The sequence below is a fragment of the Oncorhynchus clarkii genome, chromosome 17 (assembly GCF_045791955.1).
Source record: "Oncorhynchus clarkii lewisi isolate Uvic-CL-2024 chromosome 17, UVic_Ocla_1.0, whole genome shotgun sequence".
NCBI lineage: Eukaryota > Metazoa > Chordata > Actinopteri > Salmoniformes > Salmonidae > Oncorhynchus > Oncorhynchus clarkii.
This window is the reverse complement of record NC_092163.1, coordinates 6204463-6230021: the sequence shown is the minus strand read 5'-3', so window position 1 is coordinate 6230021 and position 25559 is coordinate 6204463. Positions and strand designations below refer to the sequence as shown.

Here is a 25559-nt window from a genome sequence, read left to right as displayed (position 1 = left end):
TAGTTCGCGCCCGGGTATGGGCGAGGGGACGGTTTAAAATTTGTACTGTTACATTGATGCTGTTGACCCGGATTACTAGTTGCTGCGGAAAAAGGAGGAAGGTCAAAAGGGGGGTGAGTGTAACAGATGTGAAACGGCTAGCTAAATAGCGTTTCAATCAGTGACGTCACTTGCTCTGAGACCTTGAAGTAGTAGTTCCCCTTGCTCTGCAAGGGCCGCGGCTTTTGTGGAGCGATGGGTAACGATGCTTCGAGGGTGACTGTTGATGTGTGCAGAAGGTCCCTAGTTCGCGCCCGGGTATGGGCGAGGGGACGGTCTAAATTTATACTGTTACACTAACACCTGAATATGTTTATTTTTGGAGATTTTCATTGTACTGATACCATGGCACATGGTTTATGAATTAACACGCAAAATGACGCCGGATTCAAAGCTTCAATTATTATACAAAATTATTGCAACCAATATAATGTTGACTCTGTACTGGTACCTCCTGTATATAGCCTCCACATTGACTCTGTACTGGTACCTCCTGTATATAGCCTCCACATTGACTCTGTACTAGTACCCCCTGTATATAGCCTCCACATTAACTATGTACTGGTACCTCCTGTATATAGCCTCCACATTGACTCTGTACTAGTACCCCCTGTATATAGTCTCCATATTGACTCTGTACTTGTTCCCCCTGTATATAGCCTCCACATTGACTCTGTACTGGTACCCCCTGTATATAGCCTCCACATTGACTCTGTACTGGTACCCCCTGTATATAGCCTCCTGTCACACCCTGGTCTTAGTTTTTTGTGTTTTCTTTATTATTCTGGTCAGGCCAGGGTGTGACATGGGTTTATTATGTGGTGTGTTTTGTCTTGGGGTTTTTGTAGTTATCGGGATTGTGGCTTAGTGGGGTTATCTAGTATAGTCTATGGCTGTCTGGAGTGGTTCTCAATCAGAGGCAGAAATACGGAACCGTTCGGTATTTTATCTAAAGGGTGGCATCTAAATATACTTGTTACATTGCACAACCTTCAATGTTATGTCATAATTACTTAATGTCCTGGCAAATTAGTTTGCAATGAGCCAGGCTGCCCAAACTGTTGCATCTACACTGACTCTCCGTGCAATGAACACAAGAGAAGTGACACAATTTCACCTGGTTAATATTGCCTGCTAACCTGGATTGCTTTTAGCTAAATATGCAGGTTTAAAAATATATACTTCTGTGTATTGATTTTAAGAAAGGCATTGGTGTTATGGTTAGGTACACATTGGAGCAACGATACGCACCGCATCGACAGGACATGCTAGATAAACTAGTAATATCATCACCCATGTGTAGTTATAACTAGTGATTATGATTGATTGATTGTTTTTATAAGAAGTCTAATGCTAGCTAGCAACTTCTACTACATTCGTGTAACAGGCAGGATCCTCGTGGAGTGTAATGAGAGGCAGGTGGTTAGAGCGCTGGACGAGTTAACTGTAAGGTTGCAAGTTTGATTCCCCCGAGCTGACAAGGTTCAAATCTAGCGTTCTACCCCTGGACAAGGCAGTTAACCCACCGTTCCTAGGCCGTCATTGAAAATAAGAATGTGTTCTTAACTGACTTGCCGAGTTAAATAAAGATTAAATAAAGGTGTAAAAAAAAAAATATATACAAACTTGAAATGCGCCCAAATTAATCGGTCTACGTCTAATATGAAGTATGTCAGTTTCAATGTTACGGTCTAATGATTTAATTATATTTTTGAAACTCAGGCTGTGTGTGTTTATCTGCGTCATTCCTTGATCATTCCTTGTGGTCCTGTTGCTCAGTTGGTGGAGTATTCCTGGGACCATCCATATGTTAATTGTTTGCAAACATGACTGCAAATCCCTTTAGATAAAAGTGTCTGCTAAATGGCAGATATATCCACTGATTATACCAAACATTTCGAACACCTTCCTAATATGAAGTTGGACCGTCCTCTTTCTCCCTCAGATTAGCCTCAATTCGTCGGGGCATGGACTCTACAAGGTGTCGAAAACTTTCCACAGGGATGCTGGCCCATGTTGACTCCAATGCTTCCCACACAAGTTGGCTGGATGTCCTTTGCGTGCAGGGGAGGCTCTTCAGAGGAGGAAGGGGATGCTCCTCAGAGGAGGAAGGGGAGGCTCCTGAGAGGAGGAAGGGGAGGACCCTCCTCAGTGATTTTCATAAAAATAAAAATGATAATACATGTAAAAAAGTTTAATTCTTTTTAGATATTAGAAATTACGGTACGTTCTTTCCAATACAAAAGTGTAGTGTAGTGTATTGTTTCCAAACTGCGTTACCCACTCCAGACAGCAGACGGCGATGAGCGTCTTTCAGGTGATGATTCTTCCGTGACGTATAATGGACTGGACGGACGCTTCTTCAGGAACAACGACGCGGCTACTCTTTCAACCACCTCGGTAGCTTGCTAGCCAACATAAAAGTGAAAGATTGACGATTTAGACCATCTTAATGTACATTATCTAATCTCAGTGTTTTAAACACAGTTCTGTTGACGTATTAACTGGTTAACTGTAACCTAATTTGCAAACTTGTTAAAGATTGATGCTGAGCCGAGCACGAGGCTAGTCGCTAATGCTAACGAGCTAGCTAACATCCCTGACCATGAGTTCATTAAAGTACTCATCCCCTGCTATAGAAGAGGAGGTCTGCTGTTTGCAGAAAGAAGCTCTGGCAATGAACCTTGAAGAAGAGGTTACAGTGAAAGAAGAGAAAGAACCTTTTAGAATGAAAAAGGAGGAAGAGGAGACTGTTATAGTGAAGGAAGAGGATGCTGTTATAGTGGAAGAACATTTCCGAATGAAAAAGGAGGAAGAGGAGACTGTTATAGTGAAAGAAGAAGATGCTGTTATAGTGAAAGAACCTTTTAGAATGAAAAAGGAGGAAGAGGAGACTGTTATAGTGAAGGAAGAAGATGCTGTTATAGTGAAAGAACATTTCAGAATGAAAAAGGAGGAAGAGGAGGCTGTTATAGTGATAGAAGAGAATGAACCTTTTAGAGAGGAAGAGGATGCTGTCTCAATAAAGGTGAAGGAGGAAGACGTTTTGGGAGTGAAAGAGGAGGAGACAGAATATCCGATTATCATCAGTGAGTACTGTCTTAAAAACAGGGGCACAAACTATGCAGTTGTTGAACTAATGTGTGGTTTTTAAGGGGCATTCTACTGAAGTTCTACACTTGAATATGTTGTTCAGTACTGTAGGAATTGTTAAAGGGTCAATCTGCCATTGGTTCATATATTTTAGGGACTTTTCAATTAGATGTATTGAATTCTCCATGTTGTCTATATTAAAGTTCCCCTCATCTAGTATAACAGGCTTTTAAAATTCAATATTGAAGCATATGTTCTACTTAAAATATCAAAGGGAGTTTACTACTCATTTTGATGTTCTCGTTCACACAGGAGAGAGACATGACTATGGTGGATCCTCTGGGGAGCCTCAACAACATCCTGATGCTGACGAGGCAGAGAAGAGTCTCTCCAGATCAGAACACCAGATGGTACAGCTTGGTCTGGTCTAGCATACAGCTTGGTTTGGTCTAGCATACAGCTTGATCTGGTCTAGCATACAGCTTGGTCTGGTCTAGCATACAGCTTGCTCTATCTGGATCTGGGCTGGGTTTCTGTAAAGCACATAATGACATGTGTCTGTGTCCCCTCTTTATGGTTACTAGGACAATGCTAGCCCTTCCTCCCTCCCGGAGTCCCCGCGTCGTGCCTCTCCCGGTAGCACCTTACTGCTGGGTATGAAGAGGTTGTCTGTGCTGCTGGTGGACTGCAGGAAAAAAATGGGGCTGAGTGGAACTGTGAGAGGAGGAGAAGAGAAGAAAGGATCAGATTTGACTCATCAAAGTAAGTGCTGTAGTTTAGTTTGAACAAATACAATAGATCTGCCCACCGGTATCTGTTACCAGGACAACCAGCAGAGTTCTGTTAGTTGACAGGAAGATAGAGTGGATGTTATGAATATCATAACACTGAAAAAGGATTCAGCCAATGAAAAGAGAGAAACCAATAGACCATATAAAACCTTGATGAAAGTTAGCTTTGGAGAGAAAGTTTCAAGATGATCCAATGTAAGGTGCTTGTTTTACAAAAACTTTTCCTTAAAACATTATGAATGTTACATTGCCTGTCGCAGTCAACGCCCCTATCTTTAAAAGACTGTAGAACAGGCAAACTAAACTCAAGACTTTGGTAATGAATTAACTAATACTGGAGGAAAACTGTGATCAGGCTGCCCACTCAAACGAAAGCTTCAAACTGTAACCAGTGCCGGCAACCTTGTTCAGGTTATCCATCAGATGTAGTGATCACAATATAGGAGCCATGTCTAGGAAAACCACCGTTCCAAAGGCTGGGACTAATATTGTGTATAAGAGGTCATACATTTTTTTGTAGTGATTCCTATGTTGTTGATGTAAATAATATTTGTTGGTCCGTGGTGTGTAATGAAGAGCAACCAGACACTGCCCTTGACATGTTTGAAACTGCTTATCCCAGCTACTAATAAGCAGCACCCATTAAGAAAATGACTGTAAAAACTGTTAAATCCACGTGGATTGATGAGGAATTTAAAAAATGGTATGATGAAGAGGGACGCAAAAGAGATGGCATATAGGTCTGGCTGAATAACTGATTGGCAAACCTATTGCAAATTGAGACATCATTTGACTAAACTGAATAAAAAGAAGAAAGTACACAATGAAACAAAGATAAAATACATGAAGAATGATTGTAAAAAGATGTGGAGCATCTTCAATTAAATTTTGCGCAAATAAAATCAACAATGACAAGTCACTGGTGTCTGACAATGTGGATGGAAAATTGAGGATAATAGCGGCCGATATTGCCATTCCTATTTGCCTTGTCTTTATTTTAAGCCTACTAGAAAGTGTGTGCCCTCAGGCCTGGAGGGAAGCTAAAGTCATTCCACTACCCAAGAATAGTAAAGCTCCCTTTGCTGGCTTAAATAGCTGACCAATCAGCCTGTTACCAACCCTTACAATTTTGGGAAAGAAATATTTGACCAGATACAATGCTATTTTACAGTAAACAAATATAGACTTTTAGCTTATAGGGAAGTTCATTCAACTAGCACAGCACTTACAAATGACTGATTGGCTGAGAGAAATTGATGATAAAAATGGCTTTACACCCCCTGCTATATTGTGGATAAAGAGTTTTTCTTTTAAAATGTAACCTTTATTTAACTAGGCAAGTCAGTTAAGAACAAATAATTTTTTTCAATGACGGCCTGGGACTGCCTTGTTCAGGGGCAGAACGGCAGAGTTTTACCTTGTCAACTCGGGGATTCGATCCAGCAATCTTTCGGTTACTGGCCCACCGCTCTAACCACTAGGCTACCTGCCGCCCCAGAGCTACAAAATCAAGTTTGAATCAGGAATTCCCCAGGGCAGCTGTTTGGCACCTACTTTTTTCAATCTTTACCAACAACATGCCAATGACATTTGAGTAAAGCCAGTGAGTCTATGTATGAGGATGACTCAACACTGTACACGTCAGCTACTACAGCGACTGAAATGACTGCAACACTTAACATAGAGCTGCAGTTAGTTTCAGAATGGGTGTCAAGGAATAAGTTAGTCCTAAATATTTCTGATTACCTTAAAACCTCTTGGTGTTAGGGGGCAGTATTTTCATTTTTGGGAAAAAAACGTCCCCGTTTTAAACGGGATATTTTGTCAGGAGAAGATGCTAGAATATGCATATAATTGACATCTTTGGATTGAAAACACTCTAACGTTTCCAAAACTGTAAAGATATTGTCTGTGAGTATAACAGAACTGATGTTGCAGGCGAAAGCCTGAGAAAAATCCAATCCGGAAGTGCCCCAGGTTTTGAAAGCGCTGCGTTCCAATGACTCCCTATATGGCTTTGAATGTACCATCAACGAGCTTACGCTTTCTACGTATTCCCCAAGGTGTCTACAGCATTGTGACGTAGTTTTAAGCATTTCTGTTGAAGAATAGCCGTATGGGGGCACATTGCGTAAGTGGTCACATGGTGGCTCCGAGAGAGATTCTCGCGTAAAGTGCAGAGGTAGCCATTACTCCAATTGGTCCTAGAGAAAAAGGAATTGTCCCGACGGATATATTATCAAATAGATATTAGAAAAACACCTTGAGGATTGATTCTAAACAACGTTTGCCATGTTTTTGTCGATATTATGGAGCTAATTTGGAATATTTTTCGGAGTTGTGACCGCAATTTCCGGGCGATTTCTCAGACAAACGTGAAGAACAAACGGAGCTATTTCGCCTACAAAAATAATATTTTGGGAAAAAATGAACTTTGGCTGTCTACCTGGGAGTCTCGTGAGTGAAAACATCCGAAGTTAATCAAAGGTAAACGATTAAATTTGATTGCTTTTCTGATTTCTGTGACAAGTTTGCCTGCTGCTAGCAAGGCATAATGCTATGCTAGGCTATGATAAACTTACACAGATGCTTGTCTAGCGTTGGCTGTAAAGCATATTTTGAAAATCTGAGATGACAGGGTGATTAAAACCTCTTAAGCCCACCCGACACGCAGGCGTGCCATCTAGCCATCTGGAAATGCAAATGCACTACGCTAAATGCTAATAGCACTCGTTAAAACTCAAACGTTCATTAAAACACACATGCAGGGTATTGAATTAAAGCTACACTCGTTGTGAATCTAGCCAACAAGTCAGATTTTTAAAATGCTTTTCGGCGAAAGCATGAGAAGCTATTATCTGATAGCATGCAACACCCCAAAATACCTGAAGGGGACGTAAACAAAATAATTAGCATAGCCGGCGCTACACAAAACGCAGAAATAAAATATAAAACATTCATTACCTTTGACGAGCTTCTTTGTTGGCACTCCTAGATGTCCCATAAACATCACTATTGGGTATTTTTTTCGATTAAATCGGTCCATATATACCCAAAATATCGATCTATGAAAAGTGTGTGAATCAGAAAAAAACACAGTTTTAAAACGCAACGTCATTTTTTTTAATTAAAAAAGTCGACGATAAACTTTCACAAAACACTTCGAAATACTTTTGTAATCCAACTTTAGGTATTAGTAAACGTTAATAATCTATCAAATTGATCACGGGGCGATGTGTATTCAATAGCTCCACGTCTTCAAATCATGGTCGGAAATCTCTCTTCCAAAACATCCTGTCGGAGACCGGAAGGAATGGGGTCTCTCTTACTCGTTTGACCAAGAAACAACGCCCAGGCAATTGACAAGACTGGCGACATCGTGTGGAAGCTGTAGGACTTGCAATCTCGGCCCCATCTAATTTGCTGTCCCATAGACAATACATGCAAGTGGCGCATTGATATTTTTTCCAGTTTTCGGTGATCAGTTTTTCTTCCGCTTTTCGATGAAACACATGTTCTGTTATAGTCACAGCCGTGATTTAACCAGTTTTAGAAACGTCAGAGTGTTTTCTATCCACACATACTAATCATATGCATATACTATATTCCTGGCATGAGTAGCAGGACGCTGAAATGTTGCGCGATTTTTAACAGAATGTTCGAAAAAGTAAGGGGTCGGCTTAATTAACAAAAGGCGAAGCTGTGTTCCAATATATTTCACTTGTGATTTTCATGACTAGGAATATTTTCTAGGAAGATTTATGTCCGTTGCGTTATGCTAATTAGTGTCAGATGATGATAACGGTCCCGTTCACGGGCTGGGTGTCACTACAGGTTAAGTTACATGGCCTACTATGCTAATTCTGTAGCGGTATTGTTAGAGGGGGCTAAAGAAATATTTTGTTGGTGCGCCAGGCAGGTATTAACCCTAGTTATTAAAGTTAGTTATTACCTATTATAACATTATTATTTTTAAATATTATTAAAACCGAAAGGATGAGAGTAGAATAGATAGAGTAGCGCTTCCAGACACATTCTAAACATGATGGAGACTTAAAGGAGGACTGTAACAGCTAATGATGAAGCATTTTAGAGTCTTAAAGGAGGACTGTAGCACCTAATGATGAAACATTATGGATTCTTAAAGAAGGACTGTAGCATCTAATGATGAAACATTATGGAGTCTGAAAGGAGGACTGTAGCACCTAATGATGAAACATTATGGAGTCTTAAAGGAGCCTTGTAGCATCTAATGATGAAACATTATGGAGTCTTAAGCTTTAATTTGTGGTATTGCACTTGTGAATGCATGAAAGTTAAATATTTCTAATAAAAAATCTGTATTTTGCACTCTGCAATTTCACCGGATGTTGTCGAAATGTTCCGCTAGCGGAATCCCTAGCCATAACAGGTTTTAATGTGTTTGAGCCAATCAGTTGTGTTGTGACAAGGTAGGGGTGGTATACAGAAGATAGCCCTATTGGGTAAAAGACGAAGTCCATATTATGTCAAGAACAGCTCAAATAAGCAAAGAGAAACAACAGTCCATCATTACTTTAAGGACCACCACAAGAATGGAAGATCCAGAGTTACTTCTGATGCATAAGTTCATTAGAGTTACCAGCCTTAGAAATTGCAGCCCAAATAAATGCTTCACAAAGTTCAAGTAACAGACACATCTCAACATCATCGGTTCAGAGGAGACTGCGTGAATCAGGCCTTCATGGTCAAATTGCTGCAAGGAAACCACTACTAAAGGACACCAATAATAAGAAGAGACTTGCTTGGGCGAAGAAACACGAGCAATGGACATTAGACCGGTGGATATCTGTCCTTTGGGTCTGATTTTGAGATTTTTGAGTCCAAATTTGAGATTTTTGGATCCGAGCGTCATGTCTTTGTGAGACGAGGAGTAGATGAACAGATTATCTCCGCATGTGTGGTTCCCACCGTGAAGCATGGAGGAGGAGATGTGATGGTGTGCGGGTGCTTTGCTGTTGACAATGTCAGTGATTTATTTATTCAAGTCACACTTAACCAGCATGGCTTCCACAGCATTCTACAGCTATATGCCATCCCATCTGGTTTGGGCTTAGTCCCACTGTCATTTGTTTTTCAACAGGACAATGACCCAACACACCTCCAGGCTGTGTAAGAACTATTTGATCAAGTAGGAGAGTGATGGAGTGCTGCATCAGATGACCTGGCCTACACAATCCTCCGACCTCAACCAAATCAAGATGGTTTGGGATGAGTTGGATCGCAGAGGTGAAGGGAAAGCGGCCTACAAGTTCTCAGCATATGTGGGAACGCCTACAAGACTGTTGGAAAAGGATTCCAGGTGAAGCTGTTTGAGAGAAAGCAAGGGTGGCAACTTTTGAAGAATAAAATATATATTTTGATTTAACACTTGTGGTTACTACATGATTCCATGTGTTTTTTAATCATTTTGATGTCTTTATTATTCTACAATGTAGAAAATAGTAAAAATAAAGAAAAACCCTTGAATGAGTAGGTGAGTCCAACCTTTTGACTGGTACTGTACATTCAATTCCGTAACAGCTCCAGTGGACATTCCTGCAGTCAGCATGCCAATTGCCGGCTCCCTCAGAGATCTGTGGCATTGTTGTGTGAACAAACTGCGCATTTTCGAGTAGCCTTTTATTATCCCCAGCACAAGGTGCACCTGTGTAACAATCACGCTGTTCAATCAGCTTCTTGATATGCCACACCTGTCAGGTGGATGGATTATCTTGGCAAAGAATAAATGTTGACTAACAGTGATGCTCATGAAACATCCAACACTTTACATGTTGCGTTTATATTTTTGTTTTTTGTTGTTACTATCAGTTTTAGGAACATTTACCCAAAATATGACATCAGCGATAATCAAAATGTTGAAAATCTGTGAATGTCTAAATAAGAAATCGGGCCATTTAAACAGTAGGTGTCGAACCCTTTCAACAACGGGGAGATGTTACTGATGTGCTTTGTATCTTCGACGTAAAAACAAGTTTTGGACTTCCACACAAAATTACTTCTTTAGTTATTTTATGTTTAAGGAAGTGTGTAGGTCACATTCTGTATCATACAGCTATGAATGTTATATATTTAGAACCACCTGTTCAATTGGAATCCAGCGACACTTCAGTGTCCTAGAACTGTCTAGGTTTTTGTGTTCTGACTTGTAAAACAGGATGTATAAAATATGTAATGTAAACATATCAGTAATTACCAGGAAGCTCTACATTTGTTTTAAAATCACACTAAGATTGTTAAAACTGGCCTCGGGTTATTGAGAGATCTGATTTAGGATTTACCCTCGTAGCAAGGTTGTTTTATCATGTGGTTTCATTTGGGTCTCTATTTAAAAATAACACTGTCTTTGGCAGGAGAAAGACCAGACTCGGAGGAACCAAAGCCAGGGATGTCCAAACTAGCAAGACGACACCAGTGCTCCCACTGTAGAAAGGGTTGTAACTGGTTATGGGACCTGAAACAACATGAGAAAATACACACAGGAGAGAAGCCTTACCACTGTTCCCAGTGTGGAAAGGGTTGTAACCAGTTAGGGGACCTAAAAAAACACGAGAGAATACACAGCGGGGAGAAGCCTTACCACTGTTCCCAATGTGGAAAGAGTTTCAACCGGAAAGCATACCTGAACCAACACGAGAGAATACACACAGGAGGGAAGCCTTACCACTGCTCCCAATGTGGAAAGAGTTTCATCCGGAAAGCAAACCTGAAAGCTCATAAGAGAATACACACAGGAGAGAAGCCTTACCACTGCTCCCAATGTGGAACATGTTTCAACCAAAGAGGAAACCTGAAAAAACACGAGAGAATACACACAGGAGAGAAGCCTTACCACTGTTCCCAATGTGGAAAGTGTTTCGTCCGTTCGGGGGAGCTGAAACAACACGAGAGAATACACACAGGAGAGAAGCCTTACCACTGCTCTTGGTGTGGAAAGATTTTCAACCGGAAACCATGCCTGAACCAACACGAGAGAATACACACAGGAGGGAAGCCTTACCACTGCTCCCAATGTGGAAAGAGTTTCATCCGGAAATCAAACCTGAAAGCTCATGAGAGAATACACACAGGAGGGAAGCCTTACCACTGCTCCCAATGTGGAAAGAGTTTCATCCGGAAAGCAAACCTGAAAGCTCATGAGAGAATACACACAGGAGAGAAGCCTTACCACTGCTCTCAATGTGGAACGTGTTTCAACCAGAGAGGAAACCTGAAAAAACACGAGAGAATACACACAGGGGAGAGGCCTTACCACTGCTCCCAGTGTGGAAAGTATTTCATCCGGTCAAAGGAGCTGAAAAGACATGAGAGAATACACACAGGGGAGAAGCCTTACCACTGCTCCCAATGTGGAAAGTGTTTCAACCAGTCGGGGGAGCTGAAACAACATGAGAGAATACACACAGGAGAGAACCCTTACCACTCCTCCCAGGGTGCAAAGCTTTTGCCCATTTAGGAAGCCTGAAAGAACACATTAGACTGCACACAGAGAAGAAGGCGTAGAAAAGCTCAGACTGTGGGAAAACATATTACTCATAACAGTCATTTAAACGTCATTGGAGAATCCACACAGGAGAGAGAAATTACTTATTACTTCTCTTAGCATGTGTATTGATATACATCACATTGACTTAAAATTCATCAGAGAACATACACAGTGCTCCCGTTGTCTTATATTGTTGACTGACAATGTGTTTACCTGTCTTTACCAGATGAAATTAAATGGTACAGGGTTTACTCAAACATATATTTGTTTGTTTTTATTAGAAAACATGAAGTGAATATGGAGAATGTCAGTTTGAATATAAAGTAGATCAGATTCCATGTGTTTAAATGGTCCTTTTTTAAAGTCTGACTGTGTTTATCTGGGTGTGTCATTCCTCCAGCACTACAGATAATCAAGTGATATTTGGATGTGATGCATTTGTTCCAATGTTGACGTCTGCATTGTTGGCCCACTGATGATTTAATGAAATGAAAATGTTCAGACTCTGTAATGGAAAATGTTAATTGTTTGTGTGTCCACATAACTGAGTGTGTGACTAACCTTGTGAAACTGTATTATAAGCTCCTGTTCTTGGGAGTATCATCCTGTGTTGCAAACCAATTTGCACCTGTGTCCTTGTATGAATAAAGTCCCGCCCAGGAACAGGAAACTATAAAGATATGTGCTAATCACTCAATGCTTCAGGAATTCAGACTGTCTACACTGCGCTGTGTAACTCTGTTATTCTCTCTGAGCTCAGAAATAAAGAATCTTGGTTTGACTTGGACTCCAGCAGATCCTGATTTTATAATATCCACCACAACTCTCCCAAGGATTGCTGTTTATCATTGTCTCAATGAAGAGTTCCTCTTTCGACTTTCCTTGGGGCATTTACAACGCTCCCACTGGTTGAATAAACATTGTTACCCGATTGATGAGATTATTATGGATGAGAGCGATTATTTTATTTGTCAAATGGCAACCAAGCATCGGTCATCATGTCACCAGATTAAGACCCTCAAAATGTATTGGAATTGAGCATCAAGCTCATCACATGTATTTTCACCACCCTGTGAAGTTCATAACTTATTTCATCTGTAGCCTAATAAACTACATGGTTTTCCAAGTTTTAGAGGGAGGACCACACAACATATCATCACGTGACTCCAAGTTAACTAAGACATGATGGTTATTATATAAATATTTGTACATAAAGGAGTTTCCATCGCCATTTCTCACTAAAACGTTTTTACTGACACAACCCACCATGTCAGACAAACTAACATATCGTCTGTCGCCATTTATAAAAATGTTCAGGCATAACCTGTTTCCATCAGCCCAGTCATTACTTTTGAAATGGTTGGATCAATATCCACCTTCATGATATGGATGAAGCCTGATTTGGAATGTCTGAGTAGTTCTATATGATGTCATAATTCACCCCTCTGATAATCAAGTGATATTTGGAATGTCTGAGTAGTTCTATCTGATGTCATAATACACCCCTCTGATAGTGATACATTTGTTACTTACAGGGCACCACTGCCCCTGACCAGCTGAATGCAGGTGGGCTCTCCTGTCAACATGGGGCTCCTGCTGCAGGTAGCCTAGCGGTTAACAGTGTTGGGCCAGTAACTGAAAGATCCCTTGTTTGAATCCCAGAGAGGACTAGGTGGAAAATCTGTCAATGTGCCCTTGAGGGCTGCAACAGGAGCCTCATGTTGACAGGAGAGCCCACCTGCACTCAGCTGGCCAGGTGTCTTAACAGGAACAAGCTTGGCACACCTGTATTTTTTCCCATTCTTCTCTGCAGATCCTCTCAACCTCTGTCAGGTTGGATGGGGAGCGTCGCTGCACAGCTATTTTCAGGTCTCTCCAGAGATGTTCGATCGGGTTCAAGTCCAGGCTCTGGCTGGGCCACACAAGGACATTCAGAGACTTGTCCCGAAGCCACTTCTGCGTTGTCCTTTGTCTGTGTGCTTAGGGTTGTTGTCCTGTTGGAAGGTGAACCTTTGCCCCAGTCTGAGGTCCTGAGTGCTCTGGAGCAGGTTTTCATCAATTATCTCTCTGTACTTTATTTGTATTTGATTTATTTATTATTGAACCTTTATTTAACTTGGCAAGTCAGTTAAGAACAAATTCTTATTTACAACGGCGGCCTACCAAAAGGCAAAAGGCCTCCTACGGTGGCTGGGATTCAAAACAAGGATACATCCCTAGCCAATGCCCTTCTTCAGTGGCTTCTTCCTTGCTGAGCGGCCTTTCAGGTTACGTTGATATAGGACTCATTTCACTATGGATATAGATATTTTTGTACCTGTTTCCTCCAGCATCTTCACAAGGTCCTTTGCTGTTGTTCTGGGATTGATTTGCACTTTTCACAACAACGTATGTTAATCTCTAGGAAACAGAACAAGTCTCATTCCTGAGCGGTATGACAGCTGTGTGGTCCCATGGTGTTTATACTTGCATACTATTGTATGTAAAGATGAACATGGTACCTTCAGGCGTTTGGAAATTTCTCCGAAGGATGAACCAGACCTGTGGAGGTCTACAATTATATTTCCTTGGTCTTGGCTGATTTCTTTTGATTTTCACATGATGTCAAGCAAAGAGGTACTGAGTTTGATGGTAGACCTTGAAATACATCCACAGGTACACCTCCAATTGACTCAAATTATGTCAATTAGCCTATCAGAGGCTTCGAACGCCATGTCATAATTTTCTGGCATTTTCCAAGCTGTTTAAAGGCAAAGTCAACATAGTGTATGTAAACTTCTGACCCAATGGTATTGTGATACAGTGAATTATAAGTGAAATAATCTGTCTGTAAACAATTGTTGGAAAAATGACTTGTGCCATGCACAAAGTAGATGTCCTAACTGACTTGCCAAAACTATAGTTTGTTAACAAGCCATTTGTGGAGTGGTTGAAAACCACTTTAATGACTCCAACCTAAGTGTATGTAAACATCCCTTGTGTAGCCTCCACTCTGTACTGGTACCCCCTGTATATAGCCTCCACATTGTCTCTGTACTGGTACCTCCTGTATATAGCCTCCACATTGTCTCTGTACTGGTACCTCCTGTATATAGCCTCCACATTGACTCTGTACTGGTACCCCCTGTATATAGCCTCCACATTGACTCTGTACTGGTACCCCCTGTATATAGCCTCCACATTGACTCTGTACTGGTTCCCCCTGTATATAGCCTCCACATTGACTCTGTACTGGTTCCCCCTGTATATAGCCTCCACATTGACTCTGTACTGGTACCCCCTGTATATAGCCTCCACATTGACTCTGTACTGGTACCCCCTGTATATAGCCTCCACATTGACTCTGTACTGGTTCCCCCTGTATATAGCCTCCACATTGACTCTGTACTGGTACCTCCTGTATATAGCCTCCACATTGACTCTGTACTGGTCCCCCCTGTATATAGCCTCCACATTGACTCTGTACTGGTACCTCCTGTATATAGCCTCCACATTGACTCTGTACTGGTACCTCCTGTATATAGCCTCCACATTGACTCTGTACTGGTACCTCCTGTATATAGCCTCCACATTGACTCTGTACTGGTACCTCCTGTATATAGCCTCCACATTGACTCTGTACTGGTACCCCCTGTATATAGCCTCCACATTGACTCTGTACTGGTACCCCCTGTATATAGCCTCCACATTGACTCTGTACTGGTACCCCCTGTATATAGCCTCCACATTGACTCTGTACTGGTACCCCCTGTATATAGCCTCCACATTGACTCTGTACTGGTACCCCCTGTATATAGCCTCCACATTGACTCTGTACTGGTACCTCCTGTATATAGCCTCCACATTGACTCTGTACTGGTACCCCCTGTATATAGCCTCCACATTGACTCTGTACTGGTACCTCCTGTATATAGCCTCCACATTGACTCTGTACTGGTACCTCCTATATATAGCCTCCACATTGACTCTGTACTGGTACCCCCTGTAAATAGCCTCCACATTGACACTGTACTGGTACCCCCTGTATATAGCCTCCACATTGACTCTGTACTGGTACCCCCTGTATATAGCCTCCACATTGACTCTGTACTGGTACCCCCTGTATATAGCCTCCACATTGACTCTGTACTGGTACCCCCTGTATATAGCCTCCACATTGACTCTGTACTGGTACCCCCTGTATATAGCCTCCACATTGACTCTGTACTGGTACCTCCTGTATATAGCCTCCACATTGACTCTGTACTGGTACCTCCTATATATAGCCTCCACATTGACTCTGTACTGGTACCCCCTGTATATAGCCTCCACATTGACTCTGTACTGGTACCCCCTGTATATAGCCTCCACATTGACTCTGTACTGGTACCCCCTGTATATAGCCTCCACATTGACTCTGTACTGGTACCCCCTGTATATAGCCTCCACATTGACTCTGTACTGGTACCTCCTGTATATAGCCTCCACATTGACTCTGTACTGGTACCTCCTATATATAGCCTCCACATTGACTCTGTACTGGTACCCCCTGTATATAGCCTCCACATTGACTCTGTACTGGTACCCCCTGTATATAGCCTCCACATTGACTCTGTACTGGTACCCCCTGTATATAGCCTCCACATTGACTCTGTACTGGTACCCCCTGTATATAGCCTCCACATTGACTCTGTACTGGTACCCCCTGTATATAGTCTCCACATTGACTCTGTACTGGTACCCCCTGTATATAGCCTCCTGTCACACCCTGGTCTTATTATACAAAATTCTTGCAACCAATATAATGTTGACTCTGTACTGGTACCTCCTGTATATAGCCTCCACATTGACTCTGTACTGGTACCTCCTGTATTTTGCCTCGTTATTGTTTTTTATTGTGTTACTTTTTTGAACTTTTTATTTTGGGAATATTTTCTCAACCCTTATTTTTCTTATCTACGTTGTTGGTTAAGGGCTTGTCAGTAAGCATTTCACGTTAAGATCTACACCTGTTGTATTCAGCGCATGTGACAAATAATATTTGATTGTAACTAAATATGAAGTATGTCAGTTTCAATGTTACGGTCTTTGATTCAATTATATTTCTGAAACTCAGGCTGTGTGTGTTTATCTGCGTCATTCCTTGATCATTCCTTGTGGTCCTGTTGCTCAGTTGGTGGAGTATAGTGCTTGTTAAACCAGGGTAGTCGGTTTGATTCCTGGGACCACCCATATGTAAAGTGTTTGCACACATGACTGCAAATCCCTTTAGATAAAAGTGTCTGCTACATTGCAGATGTATCCACTGATTATACCAAACATCTGGAACACCTTCCTAATATGGAGTTGGACCCTCCCCTTTTCCCCTCAGAACAGCCTCAATTCGTCGGGGCATGGACTCTACAAGGTGTCGAAAGCATTCCACAGGGATGCTGGCCCATGTTGACTCCAATGCTTCCCAAAATTGTGTCAAGTTGGCTGGGTGTCCTTTGGGTGCAGTGGGGTCTCCTCAGAGGAGGAAGGGGAGAACCATCGTCCTCAGTTATTTTCAGAAAAATTAAAATGGTAAAATATTTAAAAGTGGTCCTTTTTAGATAAAACTATACTAAATATAATCACATCACCAAATAATTTAAAACATACTATTTTGCATCCTCCTCTAAGTACATTGACTTCAATACAAAACCTTGGAGGATTATGGTTCTCAAGGCTTCCATAGACTTACACTGTTATTATGACAACTTCCGGAGGACATCCTCCAACCCATCAGAGCTCTTGCAGCATGAACTGACATGATGTCCAACCAATGAAAGGATCAGATAATGTATCTAGTACTGAAAGCATAAGCTACAGCTAGCTAGCACTGCAGTGCATAACATGTGGTGAGTAGTTGACTAAAAGAGAGAAAAATACAATAGTTGAACAGTTTTGAACAAATTATTTTATTCCAAAATGAAGGAGAAGCGAGAGAGATATTTCGTCATTTATTTTCCACTTTCAGTTTCACTTATTTAGCTAGCAAATGCAGCTATCTAGTTTAGTCTACTCAAACACTTGGCTCAAACAGAGGGATGCTATGTTAGCTAGCTGGCTATGACTATCCAACACAACACTGGAACTCTTCCAAGTCAAGGCAAGCTTTTGGTTTTACTAATTTATTGCCACTGGGACCCGCCAAGGTAAGTGCTAAACTGCTTACTGACTTGACTGTACACTGTAACGTTACTGCATGATTGTAGCAGGTTTACTAACGAGTTAGTTCTATTAGCTCTGTTAACTATGATGTTATTTCAGCTAATATGGTGACAACAATGTAAGCTGTGTGTAGCAGTTATGAAATGGTTTGGCTTGGAAAGGTTTTTTCTCCTGGTGACATACAGCTGATGTGTTGTTCATTGAAGTACAGAAACAAAGGGAGAAGGTGATAAGAGGAGAGCACATAGATACAAGAAGGAATACAACGTGTCTGTAATGAAAGTGAACTGTGTTTATGCATGATCATAACCCAAACGTTTCTTAAATGGAACAAAACGGGGATAAACATACCTGAATTTGTCCAGTAATATCTCTATTTCAGCTAGATGCAGGCGAGAGTGTGCAAGGCAGTATTGAATGTGTCACTGTCTGTCACCGCAAATATCTCTCTCAACCTGTGCACCTACATTCTAAACTTTCATTCATAGGCTAGGTTGCTACCTCATGATGGGTATAGGGACAATTAGAGTATCATGTAGTAGCCTAAACCTATTGCTGTTACATTGAACAGGGTGAGTGAAATATGAATGACAGTCATCCAATATGCTGTAATAGAATTAAGGCCATGCTCATGAAAAAACAAATCGTCCTGCCTCATCTTAAACGGCACTCCACTGTTTGGGTGGTGGACCACTCTTGGTACACATGGGAAACTGTTGAGCTGAAAAACCCAGCAGCGTTGCAGTTCTTGACACAATCCGGCACGCCTGGCACCTACTACCATACCCCGTGCAAAGTAACTTAAATATTTTGTCTTCCCCATTCACTCACTAAATGGCACACATGCACAATCCATGTCTCATGTCCCAAGGCTTAAAAATCCTTATTTAACCTGTCTCCCCCCTTCATCTACACTGATTGAAGTGGATTTAACTAGTGACATCAGTAAGGGATCATAGCTTTAGCCTGGATTCACCTAGTCTTTCTAAGTCATGGAAGGAGCAGGTGTTCTTAATGTTTTGTCTAACCAGTGTAAAGCACTACAGATAATCAAGTGCTATTTGCATGTGATGCATTTGTTCTGTTGTTTACAGGATGATTTGTATCTTATAGAGCGTGGCTTTAAGGGAATAGTGTGGTCACATGTAGATAAAAAAGAATGGGAAAAATTAACAGAGAAAATGTATATCAACACACTACCTATTCATATAAGTATTTATTAATCATCTACATATTCATATTGAGCTTCTACGTCTGTGTACAGGAACGTATTATTTGGAAGAGAAAATGCATCAGCTTATTGTTAAATAATTATGACGTTCTTTCCTATACAAAAAGTGTAGTAACTATTGTTTCCAAACTGCGTTACCGACTCCAGCCAGCAGATGGCGACGAGCGTCTTTCAGTTGACTCTTCTTTCGTGACGTATAACGGACTGGACGGACGCTTCTTCAGGAACAACAAGGCGCCAACTCTTTCAACCACGTCGGTAGCTTGCTAGCCAACATAAAACTGAAAGATTGACGTTTTAGACCATGTTAATGTACATGATCTAATCTCAGTGTTTTAAACGAGTTTCGGTTGACGTATCAACTGGTTCAATTTGCAAACGTGTTAAAGATTGATACTGAGCCTAGCACTAGGCTAGACGCTAATGCTAGCTAGCTAGCTAACATCCCTGACCATGAGCTCACTAAAATACTACTCCCTTGCTAATGAAGAGGGGGTCTGCTGTTTGCAGAAAGAATCATTCAGAATGAAAAAGGAGGAAGAGGAGGCTGTTATAGTGAAAGAAGAGAAAGAACCGTTTAGAGAGGAAGATGATGCTATCTCAAAGGTGAAGAAGGAAGACGTTTTGGCAGTGAAAGAGGAAGAGACAGAATATCAGATTAACACCAGTGAGTACTGTCTTTAACAGGGACACAAACTATGCCGTTGTTGAACTAATGTGTGGTTTTAAAGTGGCATTCTACTGAAGTTCTACACTTGAATATGTTGTTCAGTACTGTAGGAATTGTTAAAGGGTCAATCTGCCATTGGTTCATATATTTTAGGGACTTTTCAATTAGATGTATTGAATTCTCCATGTGGTCTATATTAAAGTTCCCCTCATCTAATATAACAGGCTGTTAAAATTCTATATTGGTGCATATTTTCTACTTAAAATAACAAAGGGACGCAAAAGCCACCCATTTTGTGGAACGACCCTTTTACATTTGCGTCACAAACACTATTTTAGGAAATCATGATGAAAGTGGCCATTTTAGACATATGCATGCCTCTTGTAAGACTCTATGATTGCAATAGATGGTCATAAGTTTACCATCTGTTTTATGTTCTCATTCACACAGGAGAGACACATGACTATCGTGGATCCTCTGGGGAGCCTCAACAACATCCTAATGCTGACGAGGCAGAGAAGAGTCTCTCCAGATCAGAATACCAGATGGTACAGCTTGATCTGGTCTAGCATACAGCTTTCTCTTTCGGGCTCTGGGCTGGGTTTCTGTAAAGCACTTCATGACAACAGTGACATCAGCATCCATAATGATATGTGTCTGTGTCCCCTCTTTATGGTTACCAGGACAACACTAGCCCTTCCTCCCTCCCAGAGTTCCCGTGTCGTGCCTCTCCCGGTAGCACCTTACTGCTGGGTATGAAGAGGTTGTCTGTGCTGCTGGTGGACTGCAGGAAAACAATGGGGCTGCGTGGAACTGTGGGAGGAGGAGAAGAGAGGAACGAATCAGATTTGACTCAAAGTAAGTGCTGTAGTTCAGTTTGAACAAATAAATAGATCTGTCCACTGGTATCTGTTACCAGGACAACCAGCAGAGTTCTGTTAGTTGACAGGAAGCTAGACTGGTGTATATGGGTGTTATGAATATCATAACACTGAATAAGGATACTGCCAATGAAAAGAGAGAAACCAATAGACCATATAAAACCTTGATGAAAGTTAGCTTTAGAGGGAAAGTTTCAAGATGATCTGATGTAAGGTGCTTGTTTTACAAAAACTTTCCTTAAAACATTATGGATGTTACATTGCCTGTCCCAGTCAACCCCCCTATCTTTACTAGACTGTAGAACAGGCAAACTAAACTCAAGACACTGTTAATTAATTAACTAAAACTGGAGGAAAGCTGTGATCAGGCTGCCTACTCAAGAGAAAGCTTCGAACTGAAACCAGTGCCTGCAACCTTGTTCAGGTTATCAATCAACCTACCAGGGTACTTACAAACAGTACAGAAATTGAATCAACATATTTTGATCATATCTTTACTATTGCTGCAGAAATTTGTTTGAAAGCAGTATTCAAATTCATCGGATGTTGTGATCACAATATAGTAGTCATATCTAGGAAAACCAAAGTTCCAAAAGGCTGGGCCTAATGTTCTTTATAAGAGATCATACAATTGTTTGTGGTGATTCCTATGTTGTTGATGTTGTTGGGTTCTTTTTTTTCACAGTAAATAACTCACGAACACTAGAGAAGCTTTAACCAAGTTTAATTTTTCCCAAAGGTTCTGTACATCTGTAATTCAGACAACCCAACATTTGTTCCATCCAGATATACAGTGGGAGGAACAAGTATTTGAAACACTGCCGATTTTGCAGGTTTTCCGAAGTGTAAAAAATGACAGACCTCTACATGCTTTGTAAGTAGGAAAACCTGCAAAATCGGCAGTGTATCAAATACTTGTCCTCCGCACTGTGTATATCCCACTTAAGATACTCCTCCTTCTCTCCAATCCTTACATCTTATGGTTCCACAGGAAGAGAGTAAAGAGGGTAACAGGATACCAGACCTTTATCTCCCTGATGAGAATCTGTCCTGACCTCAAACTCTCCTTCATCTAATCCACAGATATTCATCTGTCTCCCCTGTTTCACACTTTGCTCTCCTCTCGTCCACCCAACACATTCCGAAGCCATCTGTCTTTCTTCAGAGAACCATTAACTTCTGACATACAGTGGGGCAAAAACGTATTTAGTCAGCCACCAATTGTGCAAGTTCTCCCACTTAAAAAGATGAGAGAGGCCTGTAATTTTCATCTTAGGTACTCTTCAACTATGACAGACAAAATGAGAAAAAAATCCAGAAAATCACATTGTAGGATTTTTAATGAATTTATTTGCAAATTATGGTGGAAAATAAGTATTTGGTCACCTACAAACAAGCAAGATTTCTGGCTCTCACAGACCTGTAACTTCTTTAAGAGGCTCCTCTGTCCTCCACTCATTACCTGTATTAATGGCACCTGTTTGAACTTGTTATCAGTATAAAAGACACCTGTCCACAACCTCAAACAGTCACACTCCAAACTCCACTATGGCCAAGACCAAGAGTTGTCGAAGGACACCAGAAACAAAATTGTAGACCTGCACCAGGCTGGGAAGACTGAATCTGCAATAGGTAAGCAGCTTGGTTTGAAGAAATCAACAGTGGGAGCAATTATTAGGAAATGGAAGACATACAAGACCACTGATAATCTCCCTCGATCTGGGGCTCCACGCAAGATCTCGCCCCGTGGGGTCAAAATGATCGCAAGAACGGTGAGCAAAAATCCCAGAACCACACGGGGGGACCTAGTGAATGACCTGCAGAGAGGTGGGACCACAGTAACAAAGCCTACCATCAGTAACACACTACACCGCCAGGGACTTAAATCCTGCAGTGCCAGACGTGTCCCCCTGCTTAAGCCAGTACATGTCCAGGCCCGTCTGAAGTTTGCTAGAGAGCATTTGGATGATCCAAAAGAAGATTGGGAGAATGTCATATGGTCAGATGAAACCAAAATAGAACATTTGGTAAAAACTCAACTCGTCATGTTTGGAGGACAATGAATGCTGAGTTGCATCCAAATAATTATCCCCAGCACAAGGTGCACCTGTGTAATAATCAAGCTGTTCAATCAGCTTCTTGATATGCCACACCTGTCAGGTGGATGGATTATCTTGGCAAAGAATAAATGTTGACTAACAGTGATGCTCATGAAACATCCAACACTTTACATGTTGCGTTTATATTTTTGTTTATTGTTGTTACTATCAGTTTTAGGAACATTTACCCAAAATATGACATCAGCGATAATCAAAATGTTGAATATCTGTGAACGTCTAAATAAGAAATTGGTCCATTTAAACAGCAGGTGTCGAACCCTTTCAACAACGGGAAGATGTTACTGATGTGCTTTGTGTCTGTGACGTAAAAACAAGTTTTGGACTTCCACACAAAATTACTTCTTTAGTTATTTTATGTTTAAGGAAGTGTGTAGGTCACATTCTGTATCATACAGCTATGAAAGTTATATATTTAGAACCACCTGCTCGATTGGAATCCAGCAACGTCTGTGTCTTTAGTGTCAGAGAACTGTTTAGTTTTTTGTGTTCTGACTTGTAAAACAGAAAGAATAATAAGTAATGTAAACATATCAGTAATTACCAGGAAGCTCTACAATTGTTTTAATATCACACTAAGATTGTTAAAACTGGCCTCAGGTTATTGAGAGATCTGATTTAGGATTTACCCTCGTAGCAAGGTTGTTTTATCATGTGGTTTCATTCGGGTCTCTATGTAAAAATAACACAGTGTCTTTAGCAGGAGAAAGACCAGACTCAGAGGAACCAGAGCCAGGGACGTCCAAACCAGCAAGACGACACCAGTGCTCCCACTGTGGAAAGAGTTGTAACCGGTTATGGGACCTGAGACAACATGAGAAAATACACAGAACTTACCACTGCTCCCAGTGTGAAAAGAGTTTTAACCAGAAAGCACACCTGAAAGCTCACGAGAGAATACACACAGGGGAGAAGCTTTACCACTGCTCCCAGTGTGGACAGTGTTTTGCCCAGAAAGGAAACCTGAACCAACACAAGAGAATACACACAGGGGAGAAGCCTTACCAATGCTCCCAGTGTGGAAAGTGTTTCAACCGGTCATGGGATCTGAAACGACATGAGAGAATACACACAGGGGAGAAGCTTTACCACTGCTCCCAGTGTGGAAAGTGTTTCAACCAGTTGTGGAAGCTGAAACGGCATGAGAGAATACACACAGGGGAGAAATCTTTCACTCCTCCCAGGGTGCAAAGCTTTTGCCCATTTAGGAAGCCTGAAAGAACACATGAGACTGCACACAGAGCGGAGAATGCTTACAAAATCCCCGACTGTGTGAAAACAGTCACTTAAACGTCATTAGAGAATCCACACAGGAGAGAGAAATTACTTCTCTTAGCGTGTATGTTGATATTTCACATCAAATTGACTTAAAATTAATCAGAGAACATACACAGTGCTCCCGTTGTCTTATATTGTTGACTGATAATGTGTTTACCTGTTTTTACCATATTAAATTGTTTCTTCCAATTATTGATAAACCTGTACCTGTTAAGAAACTGATTGTTAGACCTGTTAATGCTCCATGGATTGATAAGGAATTTAAAAACTGTATGGTCATTGGTAAAAAAAAAATAGAAAAGAGTCGAGGTCCTGCAAAGAGTTTTAACCAGAAAGGACACGCAAACCAACCCCTGAAAATACACACACGGGAGAAGCCTTACCACTGCTCCCAGCGTGAAAAGAGTTTTAACCAGAAAAGCTACCTGAAAAACATGAGAATATACACACAGGGGTGAAGCCTACCACTGCTTCCAGTGTTCAAAGCATTTTAACAAATTAGGAAGCCCTAAAACACACATGAGACTGCACACGGGGGAGAAGCTTTACCACTGCTCCCAGTGTGCAAAGCCTTTGCCCATTTAGGAAGCCTGAAAGAACACAGAGGAGAAGGCTTACAAAATGCTCAGACTGGTGAAACATATTACTCACCACAGTCACTTAAACGTCATGAGAGAATCCACACAGAAGAGAACAATTACTTGTATATTGATATTTCACATCTCATCATCTCATTGACTCATTGACTGATGACATTCATCAGAGAACATACACAGTGCTCCTGTTGTCTTATATTGTTGACTGACAATGTGTTTACCTGTCCTTTTTTTAAACTCTTTGTGTGTGTTTATCTGAATGTCATTGTTGACATTTGCATTGTTGGCCCACTGAGGATTTAATGACATGAAAATATTCATACTCTGTAATGGAAAATGTTAATTGTATGTGTCCACATAACTGAGTATGTGACTAACCTTGTTAAACTGTCCTATTATAATCTCCTGTTCTTGGGAGTATCATTCTGTGTTGCAAACCAGCTGCACCTGTGTCCTTGTATGAATAAAGTCCCTCCCAGGAACAGGAAACTATAAAGATATGTGCTCATCACCCAATGCTTCAGGAATTCAGACTGTCTACAAATCAAATCAAATGTATTTATATAGCCCTTCGTACATCAGCTGATATCTCAAAGTGCTGTACAGAAACCCAACCTAAAACCCATAACAGCAAGCAATGCAGGTGTAGAAGCACGGTAGATGTAGGATGTGGTAGATGTAGGGGTACCTTGGTAAGGATGTGGTAGGTGTAGGGGTACCTCGGTAAGGATGTGGTAGGTGTAGGGGTACCTCGGTAAGGATGTGGTAGGTGTACCTTGGTAAGGATGTGGTAGATGTAGGGGTACACTGCACTGTGTAACTCTGTTATTCTCTCTGAGCTCAGAAATAAAGAATCTTGGTTTGACTTGGACTCCAGCAGATCCTTATTTTATAATATCCACCACAACTCTCCCACAGATTGCTGTTTCATCATTGTCTCGATGAAGAGTTCCTCTTTCGACTTTCCTGTGGGCATTTACAAGCCTCCCACTGGTTGAATAAACGTTGTTACCCAAATTATGAGATTATTATTTTATTTGTCAAATGGCAACCAAGCATCGATCATCATGTCACCAGAATAAGACCCTCAAAATGTATTGGAAAGGAGCATCAAGCTCATCACATGCAGTTTCACCACCCTGTGAAGTTCATAACTTATTTCAT

General features: G+C 41.2%; 2 protein-coding genes across 2 annotated transcripts in view; one reads left to right on the top strand and one right to left on the bottom strand.

The window, feature by feature from the left end:
• The window catches only part of LOC139370046 (zinc finger protein 850-like), a 125531-nt gene that overhangs the window by 15796 nt on the left and 84176 nt on the right, over nt 1-25559 (top strand). Inside the window, exons 5-6 of the mRNA XM_071109352.1 lie at nt 10373-11377; nt 23354-23706. Coding sequence (XP_070965453.1) covers nt 10373-11377; nt 23354-23706 — 1358 coding nt within the window. The remainder of the gene's footprint in view (nt 1-10372; nt 11378-23353; nt 23707-25559) is intronic.
• LOC139370061 (zinc finger protein 665-like) overlaps nt 1-25559 on the bottom strand; it is a 166186-nt gene that overhangs the window by 110582 nt on the left and 30045 nt on the right. The window lies entirely within an intron of this gene.